The 12,379-nt window shown below is 41.8% G+C and overlaps 2 protein-coding genes across 2 annotated transcripts in view; both read left to right on the top strand.

Moving 5' to 3' along the window:
- The window catches only part of ERBB2 (erb-b2 receptor tyrosine kinase 2), a 278,816-nt gene that overhangs the window by 169,797 nt on the left and 96,640 nt on the right, over positions 1–12,379 (top strand). The gene's annotated exons all lie outside the window — the stretch shown is intronic.
- The window catches only part of NMT1 (N-myristoyltransferase 1), a 120,103-nt gene that overhangs the window by 72,081 nt on the left and 35,643 nt on the right, over positions 1–12,379 (top strand). Inside the window, exons 6-8 of the mRNA XM_063138460.1 lie at positions 7,957–8,073; positions 8,694–8,864; positions 10,069–10,177. Of these exons, the coding sequence (XP_062994530.1) occupies positions 7,957–8,073; positions 8,694–8,864; positions 10,069–10,177 (397 nt within the window). The remainder of the gene's footprint in view (positions 1–7,956; positions 8,074–8,693; positions 8,865–10,068; positions 10,178–12,379) is intronic.

The following is a 12,379-nucleotide window of genomic DNA, read 5'->3' as shown; positions in this document are numbered from 1 at the left end:
CTGTGGTGCCTTGGCCTTCATCCATTGTTGCCTCGAAGTTTACGTCTCTGGCCCCCGTAAGATTCAGTTTAAAGCCCTCCTGATCAAGTTCTTCACTCTGTGGCCGAATACATTCTTTCCAGCCCTTGTGAGGTGCAACCCATCCCTTGCCAGCAGTCCATGTTCCAAGTAGCGTAGCCCGTGGTCCCAGAATCCAAAACTCTCACGTCGGCACCACCTTCGTAGCCAGTCGTTCATCCGGAGTATTTTTCTTTCCCTTTCTAATCCTCTTCCAAGAATCGGGAGGATGGATGAGAAAACTACTGGGTCCCAAAGTTCTTCAGTTTCCTTCCCAGAGCTTCAAAGTCTGAAATGATTTCTTCGTAGCTCTGCTTGGCGACATCATTTGTTCCCACATGGATGAGAAGAAAGGGGTATGTGTCCGTGGGCTTTATGAGCTTCGGTAACCCTTCAGTCACATCTCTAATCTGTGCTCCAGGAAGACAGCACACCTGGCGAGTCCATGGGTCTTCATGACACATGGCTGCAAACAGATACAACTGTTTCTCCTTTTTATAGCTTGGCCGAAGTGGGAAGCTCACTGTAACCTCTGTAGTCAGCACCACTTTATACCTCTATTAATTTTAAAATCTATTGATGTTAAACACTATTGTGGCTCTTCTATTATTAATTTTGAAAGAAATCAATTCTCAATTTTTTCGTTGCTTTGCTATTGGGTTTAAATGAACAATGTAAAGACTTTGATTTGTTTGCATGTCATTTAGAGGGTTAAAAATTATTTTTCACAAATTTTTGAATTAGGGGATCTGAAAATATGTATTTTGATGTCAGGAATTAAAATCTGTTATTATTTTTTTGATTGGACAACATTTCGCTCGGTAAATCGGCACTTGAACAAAACGCATATTCACTGCTCTTGCAAAACAGTGTATAATGCTAAGAAGCATTTATTTTCTGTTGTATAAAACATACAGTTGCCATAAAACATCTTTCTAAACAAAGAACAACAAAATGTAATAACACCCTTTTAAAACTTATGCAATAAGTTTCATTAAGTCTTGTTTTGATTCATTCTTAGACATCAACCACCAACTTGCTTCTTGACCTCTTATATATCCCTCATGTTTCTCGGCTGTATATACTTTGCCTGCTGCCTCTGTGACTTGTTTGACGATTCTTTCTACAGCCTGAGCATGATGGGGCCACTTTGGAACTTGCATAGGTTCATTAATGAACTTCTTGACTTCTGATATCGACAGTTTGCATGTCAAAGGAAGTTCATATACATTTTCAGACCAGTCTATGAGTTCTAACAGGGAAGTAGCAGCAGGATTAATAGAAGGAGTCTTTCTGGGACATACAGGAAGATCTCCCAGGAAATCATCATTTCCACTCCTTAAGTCAACAATCTTCTGCACACCAGCTTTTCTCTCAATACTGGAGCACAAGAGTGTCTGAAAGATCATTTCGCTGAATGCATACCATGCTGAATGCTGGAAGGTTGGCAAAAGAGCATCCACTACAGCTTTCTTTTGGAGTCTGAGGAGCTGGAGCTGGAACAACACATGGCCTGGGCCTTCCACCTAAGAGTGTTTTACTTCTATCTGGAACCAGCAGGGAAAGTACACACCAACAACGTACGCTACTATCAGTCTTAAGTTCTGGAGGGTTTTGCCCTTAAAACCATGTTTTGATACCCATATACGGCAAATCCTGTTTGCAGTCGTTAACCATCTCGAGTGACACACTGGACCAATTTCAAGAAGGGTGAGATCTATAGGGAATTCTCCTGTCCTTATGGCCTGTGTAGTTCTGTACCCATATGCTTGATCTGTTGACAAATTGTTTATTACACTGTGACTAAGAGAAATGAGAGGCTCTCCAATTGAGACTTTAGTGAATGACGGATCAATTTCCAGTTCTGTGGCATTGTCTAGCATCTTCCCAATTACACCAGTCCATTTGTTGTTTAATAAGGTCTTTCCAACTAGTGTCGTGATCAAGTGTCGCAGGGGCAGCTCTTCGTATGAAGAGCACAGACTAAGCAGATGAGCTTGCGGCAAAGTTTAACCTCAACCAGTCCAACCAGCGTTTACATTTGTGGAATCACCCCCAATGGCCTGCAGAGTTTTATCAATGCTGCTCTTCTTCTTCTTCTTCTTCTTCTTCTTCTTCTTCTTCTTCTTCTTCTTCTTCTTCTTCTTCTTCTTCTTCTTCTTCATGAAATCCACTAAATTATCAGCAATAACTTCAGCAGGTTTTTTTATGTTTGAATCTTTCTCTGGAGTGAAGTGGTACAGATACCTTCCACCTGGCTCACTGCATACAGAATAATGCTGTTCTTTCATGATGCTGGGGAAACACCGATCGGAATTCAGCATAACTTTAGTTGCGTCTTGACATCCATCAAAGAAGATGCAGTCAATTGTACTCTTCTTACATAGTTCATCAAATTCTTGATCTAGCGATTTCATACGTTTTTCTTGGGCCCTCTTGACTTTATTGTGATCCCTACAAATGTCTTGTCTTGTTCAGTAACTAAGCCAGCATCAATAAAAGCTGCAGTGGTAATGGCAGCTGTGGCACGCAGGCCAACCACCATACCTGATGCTCTGCATAGCAACATTGCGTATTTCCAATGTGTTGTGCTGTTTATTTTTATTTGAAGTAGAAGATGTACTTGGCAATTCTAATGACATTCCTTAACTTTCATCCTTTCCATCTTCAGGATCAGTAATTTCTTCTTCATCATCATTGGAGAAAATTACTTCATTTGATGATATTGAAACATCTGGCTTACTCCTCTGCTTATATTCAGAAAGTCTTCTCTCATCTTCTTGCTGTTTCTGCCTTTTGACTTGTGATGTGGTCCAATAGAAACAGTCTTGTCTCTCAAGTCTTGTCTCTCAAGTTCATTCACAGGGATCTTAAACTCTGTACAACATATACATTGATTATGAGCTACTTTTTTGCAGTCTGCAGCACAGCCTGCTTCACAACAAAGCACAATTTTACACTTGCAGTTAAGGATGTCAAAAAGCTTGTCAAGTTTTAATGTGAAAGCCTCTTTGGTGTCTAGCTTTCCCCTACCAAGCAATATATTCTTAGCCTGCTCCCAGCTGTCTTGAATCTTATGTAAGATTCTAATTTTTGAATTTATAACAGGGCACTGTTAGCAAGTTCCCACTTCTCAATCATTTTGGGATAAATGTCCTTTGCAAGACTGATTGCTGGATAGTTCCTAGCATCATCAGCACTTTGTTCTCGTAGCAATAATCCATATCTCAGGACATCTCGCAGAGTTGGCAGTTCAGAAGGCAAGAGGTCTTGACCAGTTCCAATAAAATTGCTTATATGAGTGAATGTTCCTTGTCTAGTTTTTCTTTTTGAAGCCATTTTATCACTCCAAACAAAGATTTCAATACAGTCACACTAATAAAATTTTCACCTGCAAGGAAGAAAAATCATTTTTATATAAATTTACATAGATATTTTCATAAAAAGCATATCATTTTACAAAATAAAGCATACAGATTAATTGGAAATTGCATAAAAATGTAGAAAAAATGCCATTTTTACATGCTAATTTACCAAGCAAAACCAAATTATATAAATTTAACAAAAACATTTTTAAATTCTCCAGTCAAGCTACAACTTTTTAGCACCCCTAATTTTTACATTCAGAAAATTTGACAAATTCTAGCAATACTCTTGTAGATGACTGTTCCAAGCTGTTGTGTTTCGTTTGGATTCTGGATATGAAACTTTTGATGTATAATTTATGAATGCCAAAATATTTATATTAAAATTAATAATAATATAAAACCTTTTAAAAAAGGGAATTCACTGACACTAGTGAACTAATTTACACAGATCTTGGTGTTTTGGAGAATGCCACTGTGATCTCTTTTCCACTTCAAACAGGACTCCCAGCTTACAGGATCTGTTGCAGGCTATAGGAGGGTTGGTCGCAGCAGCATTGTTTCATGGCTAGGGTCATACTGTTGTGGGTCCCCGTTCCCTCCAGCATTCATACGTGCTGGCAAACTGACACAGGATATTCACATCAGTGAGATTTCTTTTATTCGAGGAAATATCATAGTGAAAAGCTTAATGGTTACACATTTCTAAAATACTTAAAGCTGATTGATGGTCAGAAAGCTTTAGGCTCCAGGATAATGTACAGTCAAAATGCTACTCACTAAAATAACAAACTGGTTTCCCAGAGAAGTCTAACAGCTTCAAGGCTGAGACAGGGAGTGAGTGAGCTACTCCAGTGAGAACTCTGACAGAGCTGTTTGCACAGATTCCAACACTCCAACCCAGTTCTAAATAGATCTAACTACAACTTGCTGAAACCTATACTTGACATCAGATGACCCACCCAGCCAGCCCTCCGCAGGCGATACGCCGTTCATTGCTTGGGACAAGGACCAAGCTTTACTGTGTGGGCATTCCCTCTTAGGGAAGCCCGCACACAGTGAAGCTGAGCCAGCTATTACCTATTGCTCCTCCAATAGAGGAGTAATCAGGACTAAGTCAGCTGTGCCCCCTCTTCACCTGCCCTGCCTCGTTCTGGCAATGGGAGGAAGCGGGAGGGGCACTGTGAAGCAGAGGAAGAGTCATGATGGATCACACCAAGGATCCATCTAGTCCAGCTCTCTGTTCACACAGCGAGCCAGCTGCTGACCAGGGACTCACAAGTAGGACATGGTGCAACAGCACCCCCACACCCATGTGCCCCAGCAACTAATGTATATAGGTTTACTGCCTCTGGTACTGGATGTAGCACATAGCAATCAGGACTAGTAACCATTGATAGTCTTCTTCTCCAGGATTGTTCTTATTCAGATTCTTATTCTTAGACATGGAATAAGCACAGTCTGAGCATCCCAATGCCACCTCTATCCACATCCACAGAGTATCCCCAAAAGGCAAAAAATTGCCCAGCAAACCACAAGAAATGCACACACACCCCAGCAGAAAAGCTAGAAAAAATATCAAGGCTGAGGTTCTGTACACATTTACCTGGGTAAGTCCCATGGAACTCAGTGGAGCTTACTTCTGAGTAGACATGTATAGGCTTGCACTGTAAGATAGACCCAAAAAAGAAGAAGGAAAGAACAAAATGGCCATCTTTTAGATCTAGAAGAATCTTGGTAGGCTACCTGACTGGCCACTCACTACATGCTCTCTCTTTTACAAGGTCTTTCTCTTCACTTTTTTCATTTTACTTCAAATACACACATTACTCACTCAGCCCCTCCTGCCTGTTAGTCTACACACACTCAGAAATAACAAAAGGAACTAGCTCTCGCTCTCCTCCCCCAAGGGGAAAAACCCACAATGGCCTGGTTCAAACCACACTGCTTAACCACAAAATGGTTAATGGAATGCATCCATTTTGTGGTTAAGCAGTGTTGTTTAGCATGTTGTCTGAACCGGGACAATATTTGTTGTTTTAGAAATGGATCAAGGTTCTGCTCTCTGCTGCTTATCTCTTGGACTGCGCTCTGGCTGCATACAGTAGACCTGTAGAGCCACGTGGTTCATTTTCAGCTTTATGTTTTGCTTGGGGTGTGCCCATCCTTTCCAAGTGGTTCTGACAATTGGGACAGTCTCCACCTTGCACAAATCCTCTGTATTGCTCAGAGGGTAGCAGTATGGCACTGTGTGGGGCATCGTTCCTCTGTGCCCTGCCTAGGCATTTGCCCATGATCTGCCTAAGTTGGGGAAGGCTTGGGAACTACTGAGCATGCGTGCCCAGCACACATGCTCAGTATTAGCCCTGGAAGCCATGGAGCTATCAGGGTAGGGAGGGACAAGGATGCAGCAACCAGCCAAATGCAATAACCAGAGCAAGCTAGGTGTGCTTGACTTAAAAAAAGAAATAAAACGTGATGGATGGATGGAGAGGAGTGTCTTGTCAGCTGCAACTTCATCCATATCCTTGGGGTGCTTTGCTCTGAAAACAGAGAGGTAGCCTTTTTTATGGGAAAAACTCTTGATAATGGAATTTATACATTAGATCAATTAAAACGTGCAGGGTTGGTTACAAAGCCACCTTTGCTACTCTGCCCACTGGCTTCAGACAACATGGCATGCGAGGGGAGAAGCCAGATGGCTTCTTTTACCCCTGCGATCATGTGAACTGGAAGTCTCTTTCTTGCCAGGATTTAACTTTAGTTCATTCGCCCTCATCCAACCCATTCCTGTGGTTCAAAACATGCATGGCAATTATATATTCTCATACATATTCAGTCACCCTCATGATGTCTTACACCGCTTGTGTTCCAGTCATCTTCTAGTCCGTTTCATCATGTGAAGCTATTTGGTAAACCAGAAAACCATTCCACAGTGTGGCACGGGCCTCAACAGAATTGCCAGCTCTGGCTACTGGAAAGTCTCCCAGAGCATTCAGGAGTCCATCAGATTCCATAAATTGCTGAGGTTGGACCATTTTAATGGGTTCCTGATTTCTGCAGGGAGTGACTGGCAACATGAGACCAAACTTCACCAGGAAGTAGTTTGATCATTATAATGGGATGATTTCCACCAACCCCAATATTGAGACTACCTCACATCCTGAGGCCAAATCAAGAGTGTGCAATATTTATTGGGCCAATGACAAATTGAGACAGCCCAATGGTTGTTATGGAGGCTATGAATACCTAAGCTATTCCTGTTAAGTGATGCCCCAGGCCAGAGGGTGCAGCAGCCAGCCACCAGGAACCCGTGGTATGGGAGAGGGAACTGAGAGAGATGGCCTGTAGCCGTCTGAACCTTCCACTTGAGTTTCCTGTTCCTTTATACCATCCCATCTGCTACCTACGAGCATCATTCTAGACGCACCTTCCCCCCTTATTTCACTCTTTGTGGCTCTTTTTACTGCTTTCTACTGTGAGGAGAAGCCACCATCGCTGGCCACAGCTGAAGGAAGGGGAAAAAACCCTCTCCCAGGCTGGTTAATAGATGGATAGCAAAAGTAGATCTTGAGAGTCCTTACAGCTGCAAAGAGATTCATTCTCCAAGCCTGGAAGGATAACTAATCACCACTTGTCATTCAGTGGTCTGAAAATTTTACAATTCTTTTATTACATTTGTAAGTGCATCCTACAGTCATCAATTTCATATGGGTGCTTATTTAGATATTAGAACTGTTGCTTATAGATATTAGAAATAGTGTCAAATCAGGGTTTTTTTCCTACTTGGTGTTGTGAATGTTTAGTACGAATGGATATAGTTCTGTTTCATGTTCCTCCCCCCCCCCCCCCGCCCCGCCCTGGCCTGGCCCTTTTTTCCTCTTTCATTGTCTTTTCCCTTTTTTCTGTTTTTGGTTTTGTTATATTTGCAAATTAAAGGTGTTTTTTTTTAAGTTCCTTTCCCCCCTTTTCCTTGGATGTAATGTCATTATGTAATGCTTTTAGGTCATGTATGTTTGTGAAACAATAAAAAAAATCATAATGCAAAAAGAAAAAGTTCAACCTTATTTTTACTGGACTAGTAACAAGGCTGCTTTATATCTAATAGGCACTTGTCACCCAGAAAAGCTGGATCCTGCAACTTGTCCTTTATGCAGATGAAGTCTACTTTGGATAATTTATTCTGCTGTATTGGCATGCCATTTTCTCTTCCCTCTCCCCCTAGGTTTCACTCACCATTGCCCATATATTTCCAGCCCTATTGTTCTTCCATACGTACTAGACTTGCTAGAAACTTGTTGCATTGTGTATTTCATTTTGTGTAAGGAGCTGACTTTATACCATCATACTAAATGCATCTTCCATTTCAGTATTATCTGCCTAGCCTGCGTCAGCTCACAAAGATCTCTAGGAGAAGGCTTTCCTAGTCCTGCTATATGAGATTGCTTAGCTGGCAAATAGACTGTGCTTCAGTGGTGATACCATTTGGCCTCTTGAACTGAAACATCTTAACAAGACCATCTCTTCTCTCCAGGGCCTTACGTCCTCCAGGGTGGCTGCCACAGTGGCACTGTGGTGTGAGAGTTATCTCAAGCAAGAAGCTGGTTGGCTTCATCAGTGCTATTCCAGCTGCTATCCACATATATGAAGTGTAAGTCAAGTCACAATTTTCTGTCTTATGTCCTGGTTTCAAGAGACACCACTCTATAAACCTTGGATGTTTTTCATGGATTAGAGTTGGGTCTTAATTTGAACCATGGATCAGAACCTGAAAGCACTTTTCACTATCTAGACTCGTCTCTGCAACCTTTCAAATAATCAGAGGACTTCTGAACATGTGCTTTTACATTTCTTGTAACTAGCCATATGGAACAAGTAGGCAGGACTTCAAGACAAGCTTGAGCTCTGATTACTTTCATTTTAGAAATCATTCAATAATTGGAACCTCCCGCCATGACTCTGCATGCCTATATATGGGATGTGTGTGAAAAGAATTGTCTGTGGAAAAGTATTCTGGCTTTGTTATGGCAGAAATGAGAGATTTTTCAATATAAGTTTTCAGAGTAATTCAATAAAAGTATATTCAGAAAGAAATGTCTTGGGGTGGGTGGATAACTCAGGATAGCAGGGAGAAGAAGTTTTAGGAAGTGGAGGGAAAGGAAGAGGTGGTGTGGGCACAGAAATGAGACTTAATAAATCTCATCTTTCCTCCTTTCTGCTAGTTTTGTTTCTAAAATGTGACTGAGCTGAGCTCTCTTTTATCCTCTGAAGGGAAAAGAAGATGGTAGAGATAAACTTCCTCTGCGTGCACAAGAAACTACGTTCTAAGCGAGTGGCCCCTGTCCTAATCCGGGAGATCACCCGAAGGGTCCACTTGGAGGGGATTTTCCAGGCAGTATACACTGCTGGTGTAGTGCTGCCAAAACCTGTTGGGACCTGCAGGTAGGTGTCAGTAACTGAGTTTTCTTTTGTCTTTCTCAAAGATGGCTTCCTGTTAGTTTCCTGGTTGTTTTACTAATGTTGCCTCCCTGATAACATTCTAGTCTTTTTGCAAAACCCACCTGTCAGATGCTCTCTCTAATTTGAAACTTTCCCTTTAATATGGGTCATGTTAATCGTAACACCTACTGTAGGAAAGTCTCACTAGTGGCAAATGGAAAACAAGTCAGCAAACCCAAGATGAGGATCATCGAGCAAGAGAGAACATTTTATTGAACCAACCTGGAAGCAAACGAGTCATAGAACACTCTTCTTCAAGCATAGGTTTTGAGAGAAAAAGTAGAAGCTGATGATGCCTGACCTAGCCAGCTTTGCTGGTTTTCAGAACAAAGCAGTGGCCTAGTTCAGATGACACTCTGGGCTTTGTGGTTAGCTTAACCATGTTCAGCTGTGGTTAATGCTAACTGTATGCGGAATGCTTGCAGACAACACTTTTAACCCTTTTGTGGTTAGGTTTTCCTTATTGAGCCTAACCACAATGTGGTTAACAGGGCAGATGGTTAGGGAAAACGTGTGTCAGACGACACCATAAACCATGGTTAAGCATTCTGTTAGCCATTTTGAGGTTAAGCAGCATGGTTTAGTATGTTGTCTTGAATGGAGTCACTATGAGGCTAGAGCACATATGGAGTGAGTGAGTTTACAAAGGATTTTTAGAGCACTGTGGGAGGGGGTGACCACCGCTTTATGCCTGCACCATGGGGTGGGGAGGGCCTGAGCAGCCTTCATTCCTCTGTTTTTCTGCTAGTATGGACAGGAGAGCACATTTTGAGTAAGGGCATGCCAGGATATCCTGATGTTGCCTGTTTTGCAGCTGATCATACTGGGGAAATCCCAGAAGTGTCACCATTGCTCAAAAGACAGGATTCCATCTCTAAGCCCTGGCTGACTGTACAAATAGGAACATGCTAGGAGGAAACATTAAAGGGCTATCCTGTAGTTGCGAGGAGAATGCCTGCCCATTATCCTGAAATTGTTTGAGAAAATATGTATGGTATCTTGTTGAGAATAAGAGAAAACTGTACGTCCAATTTTATGAGATACTGAATTAGGTCTTGCCAACAGGATTCAAGTAAGTAAGTCTTCCATGGAGGAAGGATGGGATATGGATGGGATGAATAACCTGGAAGGCTCATCTTTTTGGCAGGTACTGGCATCGGTCCCTGAATCCACGCAAGCTGATCGAAGTAAAGTTTTCCCACCTGAGCAGGAACATGACTATGCAACGCACCATGAAGCTGTATCGACTTCCAGAGGTCTGTGATGGGCAGGGCAGTGACCTAAATTGGGCCTTTGTGTAAGAACCTTTCCATCAGGCATCATACATTGTCCCACCTTGCCCTCCCCCCATGAATGAGACAAGAAGTCTTGGAGGATGCAGGATGCCCAAAGTATTCCCCATAATTGGAAAATATTTCTCCTCTTCTGCAACATACTTTCTAAGTATGTTACATAGGCACGTGCAGCTCATTTCATTAGGGTGTGCACCTAAGGCCCCAATTGGAGAGGAGGAGGGGAAAGCACGCTTTATTGCGGTTCCCCCCAGGCCAGCCCAAGACATTTTGCTGCCTGAGGCAGAATCACACACACACACACACGCACACACACACGGCTCATGTCATGGTGCATAAGTCAGTCAAGTTATTTTGGCACCAGAGGCTAGTTGACTAAAGCTTATTATGCTATAATAAATTTGTGGTGCACTCCAGACACACTCTAGCAAGCGAAGCCACACTATACGCTCATATATTACCTTGCCCCAATCCAAACGTTGCGGCTCACATCCCTTTTTATTGCAGTACCACTTCAGTATACCTTCCACACCTCACAACTGCTACACTCCTGATGTTACAGTAATAATAATTTAAAAAAAGATTTCACACATGTGCTCAGTTCCACTTTTAACCTGCTTAAGGTGCAATCCTATGCATGTTTATAAAGAAAAAAGCTGTGCAACTCTCAACATGTATTATATATTATCTTTTCCTATAACAAAATGGTGCTTTCTCCTGTAAGTGTGTTCAGCAACAGGGCGGCAGAGGGAGATGCTATTTTATTCCTTTAGTTATGCTAATATGACATGATGCATGTTTAAACAGAAAAAAAATCCTACAGCTCTATTGTATCTAGTCATGCTAGGCTAGAATTTGTTCTACCATACCAAATTGGAGCCTTCCTGTGGTGCTTAAGGCACTTCATCATCAAATCATTTTATTGTATTTGACTTACACCATTACAAAGAGAACAGCTTGATAGGCCATTTAATAACAGAATAACACCATGCAATAACAGAAATCAAGTTAGTGAATTGCTGCACAGTCCACTGCAATAGCATTCAGAGTGATTGCGTGAATATATTTGGCAGCTTTAGCAAACAAAGCTGTTTTGTGTCTGACATAAGGGCCGCAATCTGACAGTAACCAGCAAATTTTCACATAGGAACTTTTCCCCTGTAAGGATGTAAAAACCTGCCCCAGAAATCTCTCTCTGGGATTTTTATATAGATGACAATACAGTAAATAGTGTGAGATATCCTCTACCTCTCCCATACCACAGATACAGAACATAAGTTTCTTGGAACATGTCTATATCTGCCATCCAAGAATGCTGTGGGCATGGTTTGGAAGTGTAGCTCTGTCAATGAGGTTCTCAAAGAAGCAAAAATAAGGGTTTGTAGGTATTGCGCTCTTTCATGATCTGTTTTAAACAGGTAATACCATTGAGAAAAGTTTGAAGCTTTGATTAAATTTAAATACTGACTGTTATCTATTCCATATATGCAGTCTCTCACTTTGTTTTTGGCTCCCGATATGGTAAGAATATCTGGTACAAGGTTTTTAAAGTTAGCAACTCTTGACATGATTTATCCCAGCCACCCTTCTTCATTTGTTCTCTCAAGCAAAGCTTGGGGAGGCGGCCTTCTGGCATATCCAGGACCCTCTTATAATACACAAGGGCTGCCTTTTGAGTCCTGGCTTCTACAGATACTACACTTGTTTCTGCTCTGAGGAACGGCGCTGGGGTTCCCGGAGGAAATCTCAGAAACTTATTTTGGCAAACCTTCAACTCCTTCAAAGTCTTATGCCTTACCCCCTAAATCTCAATCCCATTTTCTTGCACTGAAGGTTTGCAAGAAAAACCTTCAGTGCTGGACCCACCAGCCTGCCTCCGCTGGAGTAGAAGAATTTCAGGATAGCTCGAGTTGTCTCCTGCGCTGTTATTTTAATGTTCTGGAGCTGAATCTTCCAAGAACTTGTCTCATCAAAGTATACACCCAGGTAATTGAAGGAGATCTGATCTATCTTATTTCCACCTAGCTTCTAATTGTATCTGGGGGGTGGGGGATGTTTACCAAATACCAATACTTTCGATTTAGTGTCGTTAATTCTGAGCTGTTCCATTTGGCAAAAATCATAAAGTTTGCTCAGACTTCTCTTCAACCTGATTTTGTTAATGGA

The sequence above is a fragment of the Elgaria multicarinata genome, chromosome 11 (genome assembly GCF_023053635.1).
Source record: "Elgaria multicarinata webbii isolate HBS135686 ecotype San Diego chromosome 11, rElgMul1.1.pri, whole genome shotgun sequence".
In the NCBI taxonomy this organism is placed as follows: Eukaryota; Metazoa; Chordata; class Lepidosauria; order Squamata; family Anguidae; genus Elgaria; species Elgaria multicarinata.
This window is presented reverse-complemented; position numbering and strand designations above follow the sequence as displayed.